The 24,414-nt window shown below is 38.8% G+C and overlaps 1 protein-coding gene across 1 annotated transcript in view; it reads right to left on the reverse strand.

Annotated features, from left to right (window-relative positions):
* Window positions 1-24,414, reverse strand: part of USP54 (ubiquitin specific peptidase 54) — a gene marked incomplete at its 5' end in the record, with an annotated part of 53,896 nt that overhangs the window by 13,551 nt on the left and 15,931 nt on the right. The window contains 11 exons of the mRNA XM_082486360.1: window positions 3,251-3,424; window positions 4,506-4,645; window positions 5,486-5,720; window positions 7,216-7,596; window positions 7,889-8,020; window positions 12,144-12,314; window positions 15,335-15,503; window positions 16,787-16,936; window positions 18,196-18,342; window positions 21,731-21,836; window positions 24,226-24,308. Coding sequence (XP_082342486.1) covers window positions 3,251-3,424; window positions 4,506-4,645; window positions 5,486-5,720; window positions 7,216-7,596; window positions 7,889-8,020; window positions 12,144-12,314; window positions 15,335-15,503; window positions 16,787-16,936; window positions 18,196-18,342; window positions 21,731-21,836; window positions 24,226-24,308 — 1,888 coding nt within the window. The remainder of the gene's footprint in view (window positions 1-3,250; window positions 3,425-4,505; window positions 4,646-5,485; window positions 5,721-7,215; window positions 7,597-7,888; window positions 8,021-12,143; window positions 12,315-15,334; window positions 15,504-16,786; window positions 16,937-18,195; window positions 18,343-21,730; window positions 21,837-24,225; window positions 24,309-24,414) is intronic.

Consider the following 24,414-nt stretch of genomic DNA (forward strand, 5'->3'; position numbering starts at 1 on the left):
TATCCCAGACCGCACCACCTAACCTTCCCTAAGCAGAAGGTACAACTTGAGCACCCTGATATGCTTGACATCCACACGGTAAAATAATGTGAACCAGAATCTTCCCCTCAATTCAGTTTACTTGAGAGTGTTGTACTGGCTTATTACATTATTTTCAACAGTCTAAATCAGTACAAAAGATGGTATAGACATATTACAGAGACAGTTCAGATGACCTCTGTCAAGTAGGAATTAATCTAAATTTAGAATTAAATCTAAACCAAAATATATCAGTAGAAGAAATATAGCAGGTAAGGGCTGTCTACAAGGAAAGTAGAGTTAAGTCCCCTGCCAAAATCATCTGTCTCTTCTTCAGATAGGTAATTACTTCCATACAAAATGGAAACAAACTGAAACTACTCAGATGTCTGGGGAACAAAACTCAGATTTGAGTGCCAGTGTAAATGCCTGCACAAAATACTTCTACAAATGTGTGTTTATACACTCAACTGTTGAGAGAGACAAATGGAATATGAAAACCCAATGGTCTTGCAGCTTTAGGAGGAAAAACACAGGTGTAAGAAGCTGAGAAGAAAGGGACAATTGTCAAGAATTCTTTTTGCAACAATTTAAAAAACAGCATTGGAGAAGGATAAATCATCTTTGGACACAAAAGAGAAAGATGAAACTGGTGTCCTGGCATCAGAACATCTAGTTCTGAGGTAGGAGATGCCCAAACAATCTGGTGTCACTTATTAGGCCTTATGCAAGTTATGCACTAAAATGTACACATTCAAATCACAGAATCACACAGAATTTTCAGAGTTGGAAGGGACCTCTAGAGGTCATCTAGTCCAACTCCCCTGCTAAAGCAGGATTGCCCAGAGCACATTACTCAGGACTGCATCCAGGCGGGTCTTGAAAATCTCCAGAGAAGGGGACTCCACAACCTCCCTGGGCAGCCTGTGCCAGTGCTCTGTCACCCTCACCGTAAAGAAGTGTTCCGTGTATTTGAATGGAACTTCCTGTGTACTAACTTGTGCCCATTGCCCCTCGTCCTGTCACTTGGAACCATTGAAAAGAGCCTGGCTCCATCCTCCTTCAACCCACCCTTTAGATACTTGTACGCCATAATAAAGTCTCCAAATGAGGCAGGGAAAACAAAATAAAACTTCTCTTTGTTTTGTTGAGGGATGGTTATTTTTTTTAGTGAACTATCTCTGTCATTGTGGTAGAGAACATGAGCATCTTTATCAGCCAACAATAAGTTATGTTTTCTCAACTTGCATAACATACACTCTGCCCTGGCCTGCTTCCCCAACACCCTCGTGCACAAATGCAAACACAAACTCTCTTCTACCATAAACCCCGAAGAACTCATGAAAAGCCAGTACTGCACAGAGAAGTGAGAGTTGTGAGAGTAGCGAGTTAATCAAGCAGCACATTCCATTTCAAAATCAAGACTACTGATGCTTGTAATCAAGGCCAGTATACTAAAGTTAGCTTTCTTTGCATGAATTTAGCAGTTTACTTGAGGGGAAAATGAGTCACAAGTGTTCGGGAGTTCTGCGTACAAGCAAACCTTCCAGGCAGTCAAGCAGTCTGTTAATGTTAAGCTATTACTTCTATGACTGGGGTAGGGAAAGGCTTAAAAGGAATAAACAGAAGCTTTCCCAGATCTCAAGTCAATGCCTGTAAACTCCTCAAACACTCTACTGAAGTCTTTTGATTAAGCATTATTCTAGTTTACTTTCTTTTTAAGAAGGAAGAGCTAAACATTTTTTGCTTCTACCAACTAATACAAGAGATCAAAGAGGGGTAACGTCTTGGAGAATATGCTATTTTCTTTCGGGCAGGAGAAGCAGAGAAGACAGCATCCTCGGGCTCAATGATAGAGGTTTACTTTTCAATTTTTACATCATTAACATTTATATTAGAAGAGTAAACACCGATACTAATAAAAACAGATACCCATCTACTCTGGTACATCAGAATTTTTTACCTGGTTACTGGCAGGTCACAGCAGGACTGTAAAGGATAACTAAGTGGCTCACTGATGGTCAGCAAAAATTATGAAAACATTCCCAGAGTCAGACATTCTCACAGAGATCGTATTTTTCAGCTGCCATTGGCACAGTGACATTCTGACTGCGGAGCAGCTGGCATTGCTGTAGGCTGCAGAGCACTGGCTGTATTGTGACCTGAGCTGGCACTGCTGTGGGGTGCCCCTCTCTTCCTCTCTGCCCTGTAGCAGCAAACCAACATCTCAACTCTTATCTGCAACAGGTTTGAGCAGGCAGCATGGGGATGCCAGGAGGCCTGGCAACACAGGAGGCCACAGTGGGTTTGCCCCAGTCATGCATGCATTTGTGGGAGCAGATCCTAGGTCTTCACTACACCTTCCTTGGCTCTGCTGACCCACCAACAAACCCCCACTTAAAGGCTCTATCAGGCTTCATTATTGACTGGAGCAGTGCGCTTCATCCTACTGTCTCTCTGTCTCCCCTTACTGGCTGAACAAAGATGCTACATGTGAATCCTGTCACCAAGTTCACTCTGCTGCAGCTCCATCCTTCCAATTAAACCTCTTCTGCTGCCAGAAACACGAGGAGTCATGGAAAAGACAAATCAAACTTGGTATTTGGTTTTTTAAATTTTTGTTTTCAATATTTTTTTTTTCCTTAGAAAAAGATACATAAGCTAAACCCAGCTTAGATTTTCAATTAGATCCAGCTTAAGCCTGCCACAGTACTTGTTCCGACCCCTGTGCTGTGGCTGCACAGCTGGACAGGGAGGAATAGTGGAAAGTACAAGGACGGGAACAAGCAGAATTGCTTAAGGCAGTGATGCTACCAGAAACAATCAGAAACAAAACAGTGGCGTAAATGAACAAACTATGCTGAGGGTGGACCTGAGGCATCCGAAAGGTACAAACAGCCCTGCTCATTTCAAGCTGTTGGTTGAAGTCTTATAGGTAAATCTAGATATCAATACTAGTAATGGTACATATCACCATAAAAATGGAAAGGTGTGAATATATTAAAAACACCTCTGCATTACTTTGTTGTCTCATTTAAGAAGGAATTTCGTCAAAATACCAAACAATTTTTTCACATCCTACACGTTTGAAATTGACGGTCCTTCACTAACCAAAGGTACAAAATTGTAATGGAGGGGAAGAGAGAGAGACTTACAATAGAAAATTAAGTTCAAAGGTTCAAAAAACTCCAGCACTACAATCGTGCAAAATATACTGCGTCGAAAAAGTTACCCTGATTCTGAAGTTCATCTAGATCCATGAACCTGCTGGGACGGGGATTAAAACCCATTGCTGCCTCCATTTCCTTTTCTCTTTTTCTGCGTAGTTCTTGTTCACGTGCTCTCCTTGCCACCTCCTCTTGCAATTCATCCAGTTCACTCTTTGAAGGGACAAACACCTCCCCACCTTCAAAAGAAAAAAAAAAAAAAAGGAACTTTTTTGATAGTAAAATCTTTTAAAGTATCCCTTAAAAGACAAAGAAATATTAATGGAGAATACAATTAACATTAGAAAATAAAGCAAAGACCACAGAAGCTCAGATCATGAATTTTGCTTTGTTAAATTTTATTTTTAGAACCCTTCCCAAGCAATTTGGTTTCTAATTGCCTTCTCTGTGTCAGTGATTGGCAGAAATGCTGCAGTATTGCTTCAAGCTCCCCTGCAGCACGGCCCACCCCTGGATTCACTGACCCAAGAAACAGAAAACAGAACAGAGAAAGTCGTTGGAAGCGATAACCCTAAGCTGATGCTGAAAATCCTGAAGATTCTTACTGTGCTTATAATTTGTAAATAATGCTATGTCAAATTAGCCAGATCATTAGCTTTAGCAAGTAAAATGGATTCCAACTGAGATGCTTTTCATCTAACTGCACAAGCAGATGAAAATGGGAGGAAAATAAAGCATATCAATATCCTAGTCAACACAACAGAAATCAATCAACTATGACGTGTATTGAAAAAGTGTCTCCCCTCCTCCCTTTCCCTTCCCCAGACATTCTCTAGAATAAAATATTTGCTCAGAATGATACATAATCAGAATGCGCATCTGCAGAAAAGTTCAGCCTTAGCTCAAACATCTTGTAAATATCCATTCACATTTCTGACAATTTTGAATTTCGTCTAACATTATGAGCTTGTTTTCAGGACTTGTCAATCCCACTAAGTTATTATGAGTTATGCTTGCGAAGGTGTTTTCCACTGATGGCAGAATGCTCAGTTATGGGAAAGAGTAAGAAAAATATCTTTATCAATTAAGTCAATACTCAAAAAAGATGCCAGAGCAACCTGCTCAAAGGAATATTCCAACAAAGTTTTTTGCAATCCCCTTTGATAAATCTTATAAATTATACCTTGTAAAACTGTGTTGTATTCCTCAATGTTTGGTTTCCCTTTCCTCATAATTTCACTGTGAAGATCCAGGAAGTAAAGAACAACTTCAATACAATTTACCTTGTAAAACCACTGCTACCAAAGAGGTGTATCTTACCATTTCCAATAGTGTGCGTGCTCTTTGCCCAGCTCCCAATTGATGCAGTAGACTCCACTTCCAAGATGCTGCTACTGTGAGACTTTGGGATGTTACGCCAGGCAGGAACCAATCCACCTGCTCGCTTCATATGAACATCCCTCCAAGAAGAGAGCAATTATAGTTTACCGTTTTACTAATCTCTCCAGGAGAAATTATATCTAACTTTTTTTTTTAATCATCACATAAATATTTACTTGCATTTTAATTTCATTTAAAAAAAAAAATCTACCATAAGAAAATTGTGGGAGAAACAAGGAAAGAGAAAGTTAACAAGGAAGAGGACAATAATTCTATTCCCCTCCATAACAGTATGCGATGTATATTGAAACCATGGTCTGATAGCTGCTCTCAACAGATTCCTACAGCTGAAAATCTATTCTGGCCATAAACAGTCTCAGTTTGTGACTGCCTGAAGCTTCCTACGCCAAGGAGAGAAACACATAGTGCTGTCTATTTACTTTTGCATATAAATATTGCAAGTGTCTTGCAAAACTTTAACAAACCTCTCAAACTGAAAATGTCAAAGATTTATTTGATCTCTCATTTTGTACAAAGCAATGGTTTAACTGAAACCAAAAGGTCTATGAACTGTTCAAAGGACAAGCACGAAATTTGATATAGTTGAGTTTTTAAAATCATAGACTAAGGGTATGACTATTTCAGATGCATCACTTTAGTCAAATTTCTCATTCAACTGAACCCTGTTTGTTTTCCTTCTCACTAGTAGTAAGCTACCAATATACTGCCAAGAAAAGGAATCAAACTCACTCAGATTCCCATTTCCTTTCTATTTCTCCCCTGCCCCAGTAAACCTGTATTACAAGCCTGAAGTGCCATTCTGCATTTTTTTAAAAAATGTTCTATGCCCTTATGTAACTACAAAAAAGAAATCAAGACTTCAATCACTCAAAAAAATTAAGAAGTTTGTTGAAATCTACCTGTGGGTGCTTGAGCTTTCAGACAAGGGCATGTCCAGACTAACTGGGCTGTTGCTGTTGCGTTCACTGCTTTCATAGCCAGACTCCATCCTCTGTATTAGATGAGGATGTTGATCCACCATATGATGCTGGGTGCCCCGGCCTAGCACACCACGCTTGTGTCTGACATTTGATTGGCTTGATCTTGTTTCTGGAACAGCGTGTTCCTTCACCTCATTCTCAATAAGCTCTTTACCTGTCAAGACAAAAGTATGTAAGCTTGGTAGAAGACCCAAGCTTCAATACCAGCAAATCATCTATACATATATTAGCTTCTCAGCCACGCTTAAATCAGAAGCGCTGCCTTCAATTTAGGGTAAAACTAGCAATATTAAGCAGAAAAATCACCCAGTACTTTTACAGCATTCCTAGTAATATTAAGCAATTATCTATTCAACAAACTTATTTTTAAATCTCTCTCCCTTAGTATAACTTACCATATTCCCCCCAGGTAACAATCAAGTCTGGGAAGAAAATCCCTTCCTCCTCATCACAATTAGTATTTGTGCAAGATCATTTTACAGCATCCCCAACTGTATTTCCAGTTTATATTTATTATTGTACTCTGCCATATCTACTTCAGATGCTGCACTTTTACATTGTTTATTTTGCCATTTACAATGTGATGAAGGTTATATAACATTAGTTCGCAGAAGACAGGAAAACACTTTTTCTTTTTTTTTTTTTTTTTTTTTTCACTGTGTCTTCCCACTTGCCTCTTGTTCGCTCCCCTTGCTTCCTTCCCTGGAGCTGTCTTTTCTTCTCCCCTCACCTTCCCTACATATATTTCCTTATGCTTCCCAATTCTCTGTAACCTTTACCTCCTTCTAGTTGGTGTCATTTATCCATGTGCCCCCCCTCCAGGCCCCCAAGTTTCTACAACAGCATCCCCGTTAACCACAACTCTACTGCTAATCACACAAAACTCTTCCTTCTCATCCACACACTGTCCTTCAGGCACTGTGAGATGGGAGCACAGCAGCTCCAGCAGCAAAATAGCATAAAACCCAAGAACTGGTAAACATCTTTTCTCCACACCCTTTACAGCTTCAGGAGTACCCTCCTCTTGATGGGGAACAAAATACCTGTTACATTCATTTGCAGACTGGGGAAAAGGCAGCAGGGGGCTGGGGCAGGGGCAACAAAAGATACCCGAAGTTGTTTTTCAACAAAGTTTATTACCTTCAAAAACAGCAAAGCTGAGGACAAAGTCTCTATGTACAAGTTGCATAGTTGCTATGGTGTAAAATGGTCCCAGATAAATCATCACTGGCTGCCAGGCTCTTAACCTCGCAACAAGAATTCAGCACCGATATATGAGGTACTCGCCACACCATAGTGGCTCATATCATGAGCCAGAGAAAAAAGCAGACCAACACAAAAAGCCATTCCAAGGGATGAACTTCCAGATACTTAGCAGTCTAGCCCTGTGTTCATTTAAGCAGCGCAGACAGTAGCGTTTCCCTTATTATTTCCTTACACGTGAAATTTAGCACACGGAAAGCAAAGAGAAGTATCATACACGCAACATGAATACCCACACAAAATCCAGTCTTCAAGGATACGACTCACCGCTGACCTAAATGCCACATTCCAAATTTCACTGTCCTACTTTACTTAAACAAAACTGGATAGCAGAGTATTATAAATTCCACACATTCTGAAATAAATCTTTCTTCTCAAACTCTTACCTGTTTCTTCAGAGAAGGGGCTAAGCTGAGTGTAGCCACAATGTTTCCTCTTGTCTTTACTGAAGATGCTGTCTATATTCAGAGACTCTCTTTTAGGTCTCCAGGTTGGCCGGTACCTGCTAGACGAACTGGATTTAGACTCACTACTGGTACTCTCCACTTCCCAGTCTCGAGAGTGTGCAGACAAGCTTTTTGAGGGTCGTGTTTCTGCCTGATCCACACTACTCCCTCCACGAGGGGAATTCTGGATGGTTTGAGAAATCTGCTGTGGTCTGCTGTGGATCATATTGCTCACTGTCTCTTTAAATTCCCTCAGCCTGCTGGTGCTGCTGGATGGTTTGGGGGCAGTTCTGGGGGCTTGTTTCTCCTTCAAGGTTTCTCCTGCAGTTTACAGAGACAGCAAAAGCCACAAAAATAACTTCATATTAAACTAGCAGCCTTACTTGCATCATCTTCATGCAGACTTTGAAAAGTAAAAACCAAAACAAGATACCCCCCCAGCAAAATAAAAAAAATCTCAACCAACACCCCCAAACACACAAAAAAAAACAAAGACAGGATAAAATACAGACGCAAATGTAAAAAACAAGGAGGGAAATGTATGTACGCACTGAGGACCTTAAAAACATGCAGAAGGAGATACTGATAATTGAAATAAAGGAACATCTCTTGCCTTCACTATGGTATCCTGATGACTGAACCTCATCTCCTTTTCGCCGAGACCGGCTAGAACTCCTCTTGCGGTCTGTCAGCGAGCCCTTTTTGGAAACATGCCTCTGATTGCACTCACTGTCAGTCAAGTGCCCTAGAAGGACAGAAGAACACAGTAGAGATGACAACAGCCTTCGGATTGAGTGTTCTGTGTGCTATGAGCAGTAGGGCTCTCCCTTTCCTTAGGAGCTGCAGATGCTCCAACGCTAACTGGCAGGTTTGGGTAAGTTTCTGTATCCAAAAGTTTTTGGTTTTGCCTTGGGGAGGGGATGGTGTTCCATTTTTAAGGTCAGAAAAGAGCAATACAGCCCCTCCGAGGACTCTGGTTAGTGCGAGTTCATCCACAGGGAGAGGAAAAAGTTGATTCTGCCTTGTCTTCTAATAGTCTAAAGACACAACTTGCTTGCTGTCTGAATACTTTTTCAGTTTTAAGAGCCATGATCACCAAACTCCTGAGGACAGCTTGCTTGACATTACTCTGTTGAAGACTCAAACACATGAACGAGTTACCATGTAATAATAAATTACTGCACATCATCAGCTGCTCTGCACTAACTATCCATCTGCACTCTCGTTGCCTGTAGCAAATACTAAGTAATCTGAGTTAGCTTAGTCTACAGTGAAGAAGCCTCAGTTGACTCTCAAGGGCTAAGCCAGCTAATTCACATCTGCCACAAGCTAAGAGCATACACATAAACCATCAACATGGATCAGCTGACACACAAAAACGTTCCCTTACTACAGCTCATGTGTCTGAGTGCTAATATTTTCTCTTGCACACAATTCATTCCCCATTTCTTCACATCAAATGTGAATTAAGAGTATTTGACATCACAAGTTTTCTGTATTGCCTTTTCTTAATTTTATGGTTCTCACACATTCACAATCCTAAACCTGCAAGCACAAACACACGCATGGCTTTACTCACGTGAGTAGTCCCAAGCAGAGATGCAGGATAAGAAGGGAATTTATGAATAAGCTACAAAGACTTTTCTCTGGCCTTTATCATCACCAACTTTCACCTTGCATAGGATGATAGGAAAGGAAAATCCCTACTACCCAAAAGTTGGTTAACAGCCCCCAGATCACATAGCTGGGTGTTCTGAGCCTTCCCTCTTCTCTAGACGTTAACATAAAAATCAGCAACATTTAAAGCAGATGTTACTCATAAAATTGTACCTTCAACTGTTGAAAAAATAATTCACTTCAACTACAATTGCTACAAAGACACTACAATAAATGAGAGGGAAGGAATCCAAACAACAAAAAGCAAGCTACACAAGACTCTCATTTCTATTCATTTGCAAAGGGGAGAGTGATTTTGTAGCCAAATTCTTCGGAAACAAGCAGATTATATAAAAGGAAAGAAACTAAGAAAATAAGAGAAATATCTGCAGTGAAGATAGATGTGCAACATTTAGGTGACTGAGTGCGAGTCAGTGCTTTGTGAGAATTTTATTTTTCCTTCACAGCATGGACTGTCACACATCTTTTAGGGACTGAAAGAACAGTATTATCTTACACCTTGTAGCGGCTCCCCTCAAGATAGAAGAGGATTATGTTTCACTTCAGGGTGTACAGCTTCTCTAGTTTAACATTCTCCTCCCCCCCAAAGTTCTTTCAATCTGATAGGGGGTGCTTGGTTAGCATCCTTTAAGTACTGTAACAGAAACTATTTAAAGATATTTAGCACCACTGGAGCTAGCTTAGGGTCTGCATAGACTAATTAGAGCCCAACAACCTTGTAGAATGAAGGCTGCTAGCTTTGCATGAATATTTTCTCCTCCTTTCGCAAATCACAAATTTTATTCTCCTGTCACTGGAAATTTAATAGCCATGGAAGAGATGCCAAGATTCAAAAGTTTGCATCCTATAGGCTTTCTTGTCTTTACTTGAACCTTCTGGAACAAATACTAAATCCAACATAATGCATGACTATAGGAATTACAATCCCAAGAATATTAGCCAATATTTTATACACTACTTTTTTTTTTTTTTTAATTCACCAAAATAACAAGCAAGGATTTCTGTATGAATGCCCAATCACATGCTTAAAAGGTGTCCCTTGCTGAGTGTATCACTTGAATACCTCATCTTCCAGAGGTGGGATGGCTTCATAAGCAAACAATGATATTCAAAGAAAAAGTTTGGTTTTGTAGGGGTTGTGTGTGTGTCTAAGAAACGTTAGATAAGAGAATGAAATCAAACAGGTTAAAGACAGAATGCCCCCTACTCCCTCCCGCTGAAATCTCAGTTGCATAAATAGGGCAGCCAGAATACGCACATTTTTCTCAGCAGCACAGGTTGGTAGGAGCAAGAGGGCTTCTGCAGCCACTCTTCATGCCCCCATTCTGAAGTACCCGGGTGCCTGAGGTCATACAACCCAATGGTGGTCCTTCCCTGGAGGACGATGTGGGATAGGGTCCATAATTTTCTGGGCTGGAGTAGTGGGTAAATGGCCATTAAATGAAGAATCCTGCTCTTGCCCAGAACGATTCAGTTGACAGGTCAATGTGGATGGCTTCTTTATAGCCCCACGGATCAGCATTTGATGACTGAGCAGTTGTACGAGTTGGCAGACTGACTTTTTTGGAAAGGTTTTGGGTAGGTAAAAAGAAGGGGAAATGCCCAGACAGGTGGCTAGCTAACGAGACAGACTGACTACAGCTAAGGCTGAATCAGGGAAGATGAGGACAACTGAATTTAGGTGGTGAGATGGGCTAAGCTGAAGGAAATGACATAGGATAGAATCAGTAGGAGAAGAAAGAAAAAGAAAAGGACAAAGTCACTAAAAATGACAGAACAAAAGGTTACATGCTGAACTTCATGCTTACGTGTTTGCAACCATCCCCCTATCCTCTCTTTTCTGCTGACTTCTGCACCATAAATTTTGCGGGGAGGAACCTAATCCAATAAACTGTGCCACTTTTGCAGACTATATCACCTATATCACCAATATTCCACTAGCACTTTCAATTTTGTCTTCTCTGTCCTCTGAAGATCAACATAAATTTTCTTTCCTCATCACTCAAATTCTGCTCCAACTTTTCCTTCTTTCTCACACTCTACCTAGGACTAAGACTGGAACCTACAGCCTTAAGTATTTGCTAAAACATTACAAGTACTGTCGGGCTATCTAAAACCATGTATTACAGTTACTTGGACCTCTGATGAAGATCCAAGGAGTACTAAAGAAAAACAACTCAAACCATTTTTTCTGGATTTTGATGTGAAAAACATTTGTACCATAGACTGTTTCAAATGAACTAAACACACATATATTGTCATAATACAGGAGAGCAACTATTTTGCAACTAAAAGGACAAAGTGGTATTATAGCTGTTGACACTCTGGTGCAACAAACAGTTGCTGATTCAACTCTTATGTCTTCTTAGGAGGTCTATTCAAGGAACAATCAAGTAACTTTTCAAAGAGACTTAGCAGACCGTATTTCTGATGCTCCAGAAGTCTGATCTTAACTCATGCACTACTTTTTCAGAAGTGATGTTAGAAGTTATGTATGCAGAAACAGGCTAACTAGGGTCACTGGGCATGAATAATAGAGGAGACGTAAGCTTTCAGACTTCCAGTTAACCTCTTTTCAACTAAAGAGTGTTCAGGCAGACTGTTCAGCTGCCTAAAGGAACACATATACAGATTGTCTTCTCATTGCAGATTCTCACTTAACGTGCTTCCATGGCACAGGCAGGAAATCATCTAATGCTCCTCCCCAATTCACTAAATACTACCAGCACCCACTTACACAGACAGTCCTTAGTGCCCAAGTATGAGAGATTCTGGTGATGAAAGAGCCTTTCCCAGACAGCTGCAACTCCTGAAATGAAGTAACTGCCTGTAGATGAGTAAGTAGTACACAAAACACTTACCAAACCGTACAATGGAACTGTACAGACTCCAACTTACAGAATTATACAACAAAGAGAGCAGGTAGGATTATGGATAACAGAAAACATGTCTGTAAATGTTTGTCTGGCTAGACACAAGCCTATAGAAGCCAACAAGACATTTAAAATTGTGCTTATTTTTTGTGAATGCCACTACATTTTGTGAATGTTCACTACAAACCAAAAACATTTAGGATACTAAACACTGTTCACTATTCTGTTATAGGTTGCATATATAGAGATTTTTCACTGGAATCCACTGCAGTCATCATATTTAATGACAACGATCACACAGATATAATGGTATGCTACCTGTGTCCCTGCTGCTTTGTGAAGCTGCATCATTCTCCACATTGTAGATGACCGTCCCCTGCGAGTCAGAGGAGAAATGACTGACCACAGACTCATAGTGTGCCTGTTTATAAGGATAGCTGTCTGTAGAGGAATCTGTCCTGGTATCACTTGAGATGGAAGGTTCTCTGCCTAGGGAAGGAAGGAAGCAAATGTCAAATTTCAATCTTTTGGGGCTACTATAAAAGTCAGGAGAGGCAAAAAAAGAAAACAGAGGTAACTGCACAGAAGTTAACAGAAAAACACAGTACCAAACATACAAACTCAGATTCAAGGATGCCAGAGCTTATGGGAAAGGTCCTCTCCTTTGGAAAGGAGGAGAGCGCGTCATTCCTTCTGCAAACCTTTATTTCTTTCCCTTCAATAACTCCAAACTTATTAAATCCTTTTATTATGCAAAATTAAACTACATCCATTGGACTGAAAGTACACATTAGTACCACACTGAAATTATTCTTCATTAATTTTTGACACTGTCAAGTGTAACTAAAATATGAAATACCACGCTTCAGGGGAAGTCAAAGTTAAAAAATTAGTCAAGTACAAAATATTAATAAGGGTAACAAGAACATCACAAGTTATAACAATTAACACGTTTCATCTATTATGAATCAAAAGCTTATATAGTAAAACTTTATACTGAAATTGTATTATCTAAAGCAAAGTAACCCGCTCCTTGTCAAGAAGTTAGCACTGATCCCCAGCACAAGCAGGATACTTAAAAGGATGAAACATCATGATTCAACTTCAGTGCAGTAATTCCTAAACCCATTAAAAGAGGAGAAAAGGACAACCTCCTCCCACCACTTTCAGTACATAAAAGTAAAAATCTGAACAGTTTAAAGACTGTTGGCCATTTTATGTATGTGATTTATACACTCCCGAATATACAGGATATCCATTTCATACTCCTTTCTCAGTGGAGAAATTAAAGAAGAAAGAAGAAATTCAAGAAAGTCATTCTTATGTTTAATTGCAAACTCAGCCTGAGGGCATGTCACGTTTTCAGTGAGAGCAAGTCCTCTAGTTGATACCTTATTTAAGGATGCCTAACAACTTCTGGACTCAGAAACTTCCCCCCACCTCCTTACGGGTTAAAAGTCTTATTGGTCTAAAGAAATATAGAATACAGCTGTTAACGGAGATGACAGGCACAGAAAGAAAGGTGAATGTAGGCAACAGGAATCAGTGCTGTAGAACTGAGTAGTACAAAACAATTTGTAAACTCAAGTATGTATTCAACAGAAAATTAGGAGGAGTTGTTTGCATTTAGTTTCACAACATTTCACACCAGCATCTTTGACAACCTTTCCTCCATAGTTTGTAGTATCAGATCTTGATGTGATTAGATGTATTTATCAGATTCCCTTGACAAAAGTTCAGGTACAATATTGTGATTAACAACTTAAAAATAAGTAATTTCTGTTCATTTCTGAATTATGGGCTGTGGATATCTGATAACACTGAGGAATCCAGAAGAAGCTGTAGTTACACAGACAAAAAAGCCATTCTGAAAAAGGTATATGGAGGGTAGAAAACTCTGGGTATTAACAAGACTACAAAATAATTCACTTCTATTTGACAGTAAAATGTGTAGGGTATGATTTCTCCTGGTACTTCAACCTCCAGTATGTCACGCATTCTCTCATAAGCTTCCTATCAATGTTGAAAACTGCAGACTACAGGAGTAAGCCTTGAGGACTCACCAAATGTTTTGAAATGAAAGAGCAGGTTACTCACTATAGCCTTCTCCATTTTATATGAAAGGAAACACCTTTATATATATATATAGTTTATATATAAAAATATATAGTTTATATATATAGGTGTTTTATATTTTTATATATTTGTATTCACCTTCCTGAAATCATTTTAGAACACAATAATATTAGATACTGCAGAGACAACAAGCAGAAGGGTTATCTATGTATTTCCTGAAGATCAACCAGCAGAACAGCAAGGCAAATTTACAGCATATATTGACCTGAAGCTTGAAGACCTGCTCACAACTGATATATAGCACTAAAGGCCCTCCTCTCCCTCCTCCAGACTTCCTGTTTTTTTCAGAACAGGAAGATAAGTTTATAAATTGCAAGGCGTCTTGTCAAGTGAGAAGCGAAGGTCGTCTTACCAGTGGTTTTATTTGCATTTATTTTTAAGAGGAGTTGGGAGTTTTATTTCATTACCGGTAGATTGTCAACACATAAATAAGGAGACAGCAGATGTTCTCTACAGATTCATTGACCAGGAAGCACAAAGTTAGCTATTGGCCAGGAAAACCGTAAAATATTCTTGGAACTACAGTTGTATAAATAGGCTAAAATCCTGGAAGAAAGGTTGTATTTCCGATTTTAGTCTTGCCGTGCTGTTTTTGGCAACTTATAAATCCATCTCTAATTCAGGATGTTGTCTGCAAACAGCCAAAAATAGAAACTATCTTCTTTTACAAAGCCATTACAATATAAACTTAGACCCAGTTTTTATTTTCACTCTACCTGGATTGCAATTGCATCTCTTCCTCAGAATTTATTTATTCATCTTTAAATGAGGCTTCAACCCCCAATGATGTGAGTAAAAGACAAGCCAAAGGCTGAAGATAAGCTGCACTGTTTCTGCCTCTTTTTCTTCTCCCCCCCCCCCCAATAAAACGGTATTTCTTCCCCCCTCCCCCACATCCCTTCATCAACCTAGCAAAGGACTAATTTATGACATTTCCTTAATATTTCTTTTCCATAACTTCCCTCCTGAGTTTAATTCTGCAGCTTCCTTTAATTTTTATGTGTTCGTGCATCTCTGGTCTCCTTCCCTTCCTGTTAAAACTGCTGATGGACTTATGAACACAGCCATTGAAGTCATCAGTTATTGTTCCTCTCTACTTTCACACCACAACAGTCCTTCATTTTTTATTTTTTTTTTACAGTTTCTTTCTCCAAAACATTTTGGAAAAGATTATTATCCAAACAATCAACAGAGTCTTGGACCGAGAGAGAGGTTCAAAGATGAAACACTGGACGCCCTTTTCAGACTTTTAGATCAACTTTAACAAGCAACAAAGACACCTGCTAACAAAAACAGATCCAAAACAGAAGGAAAACTTTTCACATGCAGCATTACAGCACAAAGGTATAAGGCATATCGTCCAGACTCCTTACCCGAGTCTTCACTATCATAGCAAGTCCTGCTATATTGCTGCAAATCCACTTGAGGGGGCAAGTCTTGTGTGGACACTGGAGTTCCTCTTGGATCTGCATACAGCAGCAGCAAAGGCTGATAGTGGCCCTTAATGCACTTTGTCACAACATCTTTCCATTTTGGACCAATCTGAATTAACAACAACAATAAAAAAAAAAATGCACAAAAAGATTTTCTGTCATCATTTTCTATGATAAGCTCCATTTTTCCCCTCGTACTTGTTTCAGAGTATGATTTTCCACTGACATTCTTTAACTCCTATATCTGGCATTGAACTGGACTCATCAAGAAAGCTCTGGAAGCAACCCAACTAAAATCAAGGTATTCACCATCTTATGGCTAAAAAAATTACATTTTCTGCTAAAAATAATCCTACAAAAATAATCTTTCCCTTTCAGACTATTTTTTTCCATAAACAAGCTTTTCACCCTCTGAAATGTTCTAACTTTGCATCAGTGAAAAAAAAATTGTTAACAAAATTTCTTAACCCATCCATCAGCACAAACAAAATGGACAACAAAAGACATCAACAGCATGACAGCAAATTCAAGCCAAAGCTAACCACTTCGGTGTGTGAGTATTTCCGCTGTTACAGAACCTCTGCAAGCACTCTGACAGGCCAGGCAATAATTCATATAATTATACTAATCTCAAAAATCTTCCCCATGTACTAATACATGTTTCACCTAATACACTGAACATCTATTCCAATAAATTTGCTCCCCACACGAGTGTTCTACTAAAGCACTGCAGTACCTATCCTTGGCAAAGTTTTGCTGCAGAGAAATGTGACTGTGAACAAATGCAAGGATTAGAGTTTTCCCTTTGAGATTGTGCTTGGCATGACTACAGGAGAAAATTTTCCTCTCTGGTGTGAAATAATGCCAAACAAACTCATGGGATGTAACAACGGTGTGCCAAGATCCCAGCACTGGTATCTTTAATGTCAAGGACCTCATGCTTGGTGAAAAGGCTAAAAAAAAAAAAAAAAAAAAAAAAAAAAAAAAATATGCACAGAAGCAGCGGAAAATCTGTTGTTGGCAGCAACCACTAGGGAAGACTGGCATCTAGATACTTCAACAAAGATCCCAAAAGGCAGGCACTAAACAGCTATACCACTTGTCAGCAAGGGAAAGAGATGTATATTAGCTGTGTGCACAAGTAAACTGTGGGTTTTCAAACAAAAACGTAAAAGCAAGACTGGCAGCCAACAGCACAGAACTAAGAACAGGGCTTCTGAGATGCTTTTTTGAGAATGCTTTATTTTACTTTGCTCAGAAAAAGGAGCAACAGAGTTTTGGATCTTGAGTGGAAAAATAGCCAAAATTTCTCAAAATCTGTAGAAAACAGTACGGACCTACACACAAGTAGCTAACAAACTTCTAACATTTTTCTAAACATTATTTTCTCACCTCTTTGACATGAGCATCATCAAAGTACATCCACTTGCGGATTTTAGTTTGGAAGAAGAAGGTAGAATAGTGTTTTCCATAGTAACAGATCATTCCCACCAAATACAGCTCTGAGTGTTTCGCTTTGTCATCAGTTACTCTGAAGAAGAGCTTCAAGGGAGGTAAAAATGAAAGGAAAAATTAATAAAGTGCCCAGAATTTCACACAATTTTTAAGCAAACCCAGTGACATAGAACAACTCACTAAATGCTCAAGAAGAGAGTCAGTCCTGGAGACTATGGCTGTACTTTAAGGAAGACATTTACAACAATGATATAACAACTTTTCAGAATTTGAAGTGTGGTTCTATTCTGAAGATTTGTATTCTCTGTGTCATGCTTGCTGATTATATCTAATACTGTTTAAAACATTCAATCCTCTGCTTTGTGGCAACAAAGGGGATCTGACAGTGAACAGCTGGCATTTATTCTGACTTAAGCAAAGACAAATTTATGACAACGTCACATAAAAGATGAACCGAAGACATTAGTAGGTCAAAAGAATTCAGCACACAGGAAAAAATGTTTTCTGACTATTTAATTGACCATATTTCACTTAATGCACAGGACTCATTTTTTAGTGCATTACTGCTTTGCTGTGCAAGGACCATACTGTTTCATAACCACATTTCCATTAACTTGCACTAATTTTGGTATACTGTGTATTGGCCAATGTATTTTTATATATATATCTTTGTGTATATATATATGAATTATTTTAATGTAATACCTCAATGCTACAATAAGAGACAGCTATAATTTGGTACACCAATAATTCAGCTCTAAAGCATCAGCTAATGTAGAATAAGTGAATCCTCTAGGGGACAAACCTCTAGGTGCCAAACACTATTTAATTTAATCTATCATTCAATCACACAGTGCCAGCCACCATCTCTCAGAGACTGCTCAGTTATTTATAACTCTTAAGTGTTATGACCACACACTTCAATGAGAAAAGGATTTAAAGAAGTCAACACTCCCCCCCTAAACCACATTTTGCCCTCAAAAGAAAAAGAAATAAACTTTGTTCTTCAAATTGAAGAGTACACATGTATTTTCATAGAAATGGCACAAACCCCAATCCAAAATTTCCTTGCACTTGAAAATATGTTTTTGTTTCAGACAAGCTTTGTTTTCTGGAATAATTTTTAATTTTCAGTCATTTCAGAAATTCGAGAATATGCAGTTACACTAGTACTTTCAGAGGTTTTATGAAGCATTCAGAAACAGGTCAGATCCTTGGATCTATTCTTCTATCTACAGAAGTGGAAAAGGTAAAGGTGGCGACTTTTTATTTTTCTCAGTTTGCTATTATAGACTACCATAAGAAAGACTGCATTTGTAGGTGGTGCCAAAATACAAAAACCTCACATCTCCCAGTTTAAGGCAAGTGCCCAGACTGTGAATCACATCTTCAGCCAGATCAGAATGGTCCGAGTCCCAAACCAAGCCAATGGTGATGATCTGCGGAGAGTTCATCAGCACACGACGAATACGGATCTTTTCCCCACAGTTACTCTGAGGATTTAAATAAAACAAAACACTGAATATAATCCTAGTCTTATTATAATGCTAGGGCAAGGCACTAACAAGCGTAAGTTTCAAAAGTACAGCTTCCAAGGAGGTGGTGGTGAAACACAGCAGATATAATATGCTCAGTGTCAAGATATGAGCTGCTTACATCACAGATGAGAAGCATTATCAAGACTATCTGGTACTCACAAGCTTTAAAGTGAACACTGCTGATTCTTCCTCATACAGTTATTGATGAGTAAAAGGTATAATGCGAAAGTAGGCTTATTTAAAAAAACATAGGCAAGCCCACATGAAAGATCCCCAAAACATTCTTAGGAATTGGAGAGAAAGCTCACTTTCTTTTCATCAGAATCTCAGATTAAAAATCGTATTTACAGAGACTGATGATTTACATGACAGTGTCAGAAAAAATTGGGTGGTTGCTCTACAAGATACCTCAAGCATCTCATCTTAGACAGGATAGTTAGGTCAGTATTCATATGAATATGAGAGCAGCAGCTGGAACATCAGGAGAGTAAGATGTGCTTTACTAACACATAGCGGTTCTTCATGTCTTATTTCCTGTTTCCCTTCCCCTTCCATTTTTTCTTTTTTAAATAACTACTAGTGCTTGTTGACTGGCCAGTTCCCCCTCACTCTCTAGGCCAGAGTACTTCTCAGAGACAGGCTTGCTTGTGAGCTAAGCCATTTCTCAGTGATCCTTCCAATATATCACCTGTTGGAATTGTGGGCATCTTTAAAGCATCATGGAAAAAGTTCACCACCTAAACTTAGAGATTATCACTGTAATTTTAGCAAACAGTGCATTATCTTCCTTTGGGGCGAGGACGAGGGGGGACACACAACTATGACAAAGTCCCTTTGCAACACTCACTTCCCCCCTGTGGCAGGTCACAAAGGTACCTCTTGAAGATTACAGAAAAAAAAACAAAAACAAAAACAAAAACATTTTTATACTGAGAATAGTTTCTCATCTCTACAGAGACCAGTTTCACAATTGGATATAATCATTTCAGAGACTACAACCAGGGAAGAGATCATAAAGCATTTCTTCCCCAGAGCAATCTAGTAAATTAACAAGAATTTCAGTCCCAATTATCAATGAGAGACAAAAATAATAAATTCAAAAACCAGAAAAAAACAAGCTTAACAACAAGGCAATGAAGACAGATTATTTTTTTTTTTTTTTTTACAGATAGAGGACTGTGATGTTTAAATGTAGATATGAAGTTTTTAATATTAAGATCACTATATTTACTTGTATTTTGCAAGGGTCATTCAAAGTATAAGCATTCCTGTGGATTACCTCACAACAAACCTATTTACTCTCAAATTGCTATCTTTGCTTCAGCTAGCTAACATCAGCATTTTCTGCAAGACAGAGGGAATATGGCATCCTGATAAAACTTCCTTTGCATGACTTTTAGGCCACCATTAGCTAAGCCTCAATAGAAAAATTTCCCAAATAGATAAAGAAAGGGGCAGCAAGCAATAGCAAGCAATTTTATCCAACTGATTATTTCACAGTTAAATAGCAGTTTACCCTGACAAAGAATGTCTTTCTATTAAATTTTTCATGTTTTGGTTATTAAATAGCTGGACTCATAAGAATCCTTTAAACAACAATATGGTATCTTCATTTCTTTTACTCAGATAGGTGAGTGACTATTTGCCAATATCAAAAAAAAAAAAGAAAACAATGTTTCAATGGAGACTAAAAGTGAGTGTTTCAGAGTTACAAGTTACAGAAAGTGGGGTGGATAAAATGGAAATACTTACACTATCCCCAGGGAACAGGCACACAAGACATTCCTGTTAAGAGCCTGTGTTGCTTCACTGAGGACTGGTGAGGCATCTAACGGTAGCATTAAGTGAAGCAGCAATTATGCAGCTGTTTCCTGCTCTACCTATTAATCAATATGTAAAAAAGTTTGATGATAACTCTTCTTGCATATTTATCTAAAGCCCTGGATCTAGACATATTCAAATTAAAAGGTAGAACAAGCTACCAAACTCTTACTTTAGAAATCAAGCCCTTGTGACTTAACAAAAAAAAAAAAAAAAAAAAAAAAATTATATTTACAGGAAAAAAAATTGTTTTTCTTAACCCAATTGATACATGGACTTAATTCATCTGAATTCTGTCAGGCCTTTACGGCAGAGCAGAATAGAACATTTTTAAGAATAGCAGCCTGTGACTATCAACTGGACACATGCAGTAATTTTTTTAAAGTGGTTAAACACCAGTCGTCACTCACAACAACTACAGCCTACACTTTCTGGTCAATCTCTCCCACACTCTGAACAGCAAACTTCACTCAGAAAACCAAACCAATACTCCGTCAAATTTTGTGTGATGATTCCTGCCTCTGGTGTAGCTCTTGCAGACACACTGTGGAGCCTATAAGCCCTTCACTGTCAGTGGGAAACAGCAGTCCTTTTCTCCTTCCCTATGACCAACACTTTGGCTGTATGATGCAGGTAAAGCAGTTTGATCAACAGTTCAATTTATTCAAACTCAAAGGTAGTAATGAAGTTGAATGGAGCTTATCTAGGCAAAACAACCGATCTTGTACATGTGATTACAGTGACTGGTACCAAAAGTTCTGCTATCTGTGCCATAGCGTGGTACTGCTGAAAAGATTTTACAAGAAATAAGTAATTATTTTCTCATGCTATTATTACAGAGGAAGCACAGTACTCTCAATAGAAACAATCACCAGAGAAACTGGGATGAACTGTGGAAACACTATTCTAAAAAGCCTAGCTAATTAAAACCACTGTCAACATTCAGAAATTTCCTATAAAAAGATTCAGCCTCCAAATTCTTTGTCATTTCCATTTCTTTAGGTAAGCTCCCAGAACTTTCAGCACAGGATAAAAGCAGCATGATTGCAGCTGGTGTTGGGAGTCCTCACCAACCCTCAGTGATGCTGAACAGCAAACGTATGACACATACTTCTAGCAGCAACACAGGCTTGAACAGGAATGGATTGTCTGGCCACTCCCTGGGAGCAACGTAAGCACTTCCAATTTATTCCCCCTCATCACCGTTTTTTGTGGTTTCTAACTCTCCGAAACATTAATTTTCAGTTCCCATCCAAACACTATGCCTATTCCTGGTCTCACTATTTATGTCTGGTCAAAGAAACACTCAACATCTGCAGTTTTTCCCCTTCCTTCATTGAATAACTGACAGGTCCTGAATTCAAACCCAAAGAAAATTCTCTTACCTATCCTTTTCATCATTATGATGAGCTAAACCTTGAAAATGCTCGTGAGTTACGGGTACACATCAATGTTATCTACTAAACCTCTTCTAGGACAGAAGCCTGTTCCGCCCTCAAAAAGCGAAACTAAGGATACTAACTGGACAGTTTCGCAGGTCTCCCATAGTGCTGGCATTCTGTAGTAGCTCTCCAAACATATCTGGAGTGGGTTTCTCTCGTCTCTCCAGCATACAAATAGCTTGATTGCTTCAGTATATAGAAAGCACGGAAAACAAAAGTTTATTATTAAAATAAAAACACAAAGCCACATTACATAAGTATACATTTCCCTGAAATTTTATGAAAAGAATCTTAAAATACACAACACTTTTTATATTTAAGATTGCAGTACAGAAAAAAATCACATAATTATTAAGTGTGAATTACTACACTGTCCATGATAATATTCCTTAAAGAAAACAAGTAATACTTAAACAGAAACAGTTTCTAGTTTGGCTTAAGATTTACGTCTTAAAAGTAAGCTTTAGCATTTTGATAAATACTTGATTTCAAAATGAAATATTTGCTTCCAAATGCTTTCCTGCAGTAACCACAACCCTAGTAAAGTAGCACAGTAAAGCACATCCTTAATAACAAAACTATAGACAAAAAATACCACGGCACCCAATTGATTTCGCTGTCCAAGTCGAAAAAAAGATGACAGTAAGTATCCGAGAGTACTAGTGCTCAAAACATGTTCAAGCTTAAAATGGTTTAAGAGGTAAGTATATAACTGTTTACTGGTGTTTTGAAAATAATGTGTGACTTAAGATTTATTGAGATATTTCATATAAAATATTAAATACCATTTAGATAATTATTTTCCTGTTTTTCTAATAAATAGTATTCTGATACACAGTGTCTGCTGGTAACCTAAAGAAAAACTACAGCTCGATGGAATAGCAGGTAGAAGACACAAGGGGGAATGCTTTGCCATACTCCTGATACACTGGTGAAGTGGTAGCTTTTAACAGATTTGCATGAGAAGAGCAACTAGCAGTTTTCATGACAGTTTTTCAGACTCTGTAACTACATATCTCACATGCAGGACAGGAAACAAAGAGAGGTTTTGATCCTAATCGAAATTTCAAGACAGAAGTGAGTAACAGACTCCTGCCTCGATCAGATTTAAACAGCTTTTACCTAAGCAGCCACCTACTAAAAGAAAAGACGGACTTTTCTCCTCTAGCATTCTGTTCAAATGAACTGCTACAGAGCTCGAGCTATTGCTTTGTGCACCATTGCCTTTAATGAAAGGTCATGGTGACCAAGGGAGTTCCCCAATAACTAGAGAAAGCAAGAGCTACATCCATCCAAGAAAGAGGATTTGAGGAACTACAGGCTGGTCAGTCTCGCTCCAGTACTTAAGGTGATGGCAGACAAAATCCCCTGGAAACCATCTCTAGGCATATGAAGGACAAGAAGGTGAGCCAGAGCATCCAGCATGGATTTACCAAGGGCATACTATGCCTTACCTACTTGATTATCTCCTATCATAAAATGATGGGTTCTGTTGAGGAGGTGAGAGCAGTAAATATCATCTGGTCTCTAGCAAGGTTTCCAAGTCATCTACAGCACTCTTGTGGCCAAATTGGAGTGCCCAGATAGAATACAATGCAAACAAAAACCTAACTGGACCTTCAGGCTCGGAGGATCAAAACACAACCAGCAGTCAGTTAAGAGTTGTGTTGCTCAGGGCTTAATAGTGGGGCTGATGCTATTTAACACATTCATTAACAACCTGGATGATGAATCAGAATAAACCCACATCAAGTTTACAGACGACACCAAACCAGATGAAGCAGTCAATATACAGAAAGGGACTGCTGCCATCCAGAAGGATCTTGACAGGTTGGAGGCACAAACTGACAGGAACCTCATGAAATTCAGTAAAGGAAAATACAAAGTCTTGCACCTCAGACAGAGCACACTCCGTGCAGCAGTACTGCCTGGGCACTGAATGGCTGAGGAGCAACATCACAGAAAGCTGGAAGAGAAACTGAACATAGGCCAGACTCTTTGCAAAGGCAAGCAGAGAAAGGACAAGAGGCAAAAGATGCAGAAAGGGAAATTCTGACTGGATATAAGGGGGAAAAAAAAAAAAAAATCACAATGAGTGGTTAAGCACTGGAACAGGAACAGGCAAGCCCAGAAGTAGTCATGGAATTTCTGTCCCTGAACGTTTTCAAAACTCATCTGTACAAAACCCTAAGCAGCCTGATCTAGCTTTGAAGTTAGCCCTACCTTGAACAGGAAGATGGGGTCCAAAGGTCCCTTCCAGCATAAGTTATTTTTTATTTTTCTTATCTTGCTTCTTAACTCACCTGCTCACATATTAAGGTCTTTCAAAATGTACACAAGTCCTTGCCACTATAGTCGTCAGATTCAGAATCATAAACAAGTAGACACACTGATCCATGCCTAAACTGGTATCTTCTGCTCCACTAAATCCTCATGTTCTTCATCGTAGTTATCAAAGCTCCACCAACTTTGAATAAACCATGTTCTGCACATTTAATCTTGTGAAGGTAAAGATCAAACTGCAATACCAGTATAAAAAAAAGAGAATTCCTGTTCCCAGTAAAAATCAACTCACCAGAGCGAAGTTGTTGAAATATAATGTACCATCTGGATGAAAGGTAATGGGTCAGAGGTGGCACCACAGCTGGTACAAACACACTAAAGAGAAAGAAAACGTAATACATTGACAAGATTAAATAGGCACTTCCACAGCAAAACTTCTACTTATATCTTTTTTACCATGGCAATGCATGTCTTAGAAATG

This window comes from Vanellus vanellus, assembly GCF_965231255.1.
Source record: "Vanellus vanellus genome assembly, chromosome: 7".
Taxonomy (NCBI): domain Eukaryota; kingdom Metazoa; phylum Chordata; class Aves; order Charadriiformes; family Charadriidae; genus Vanellus; species Vanellus vanellus.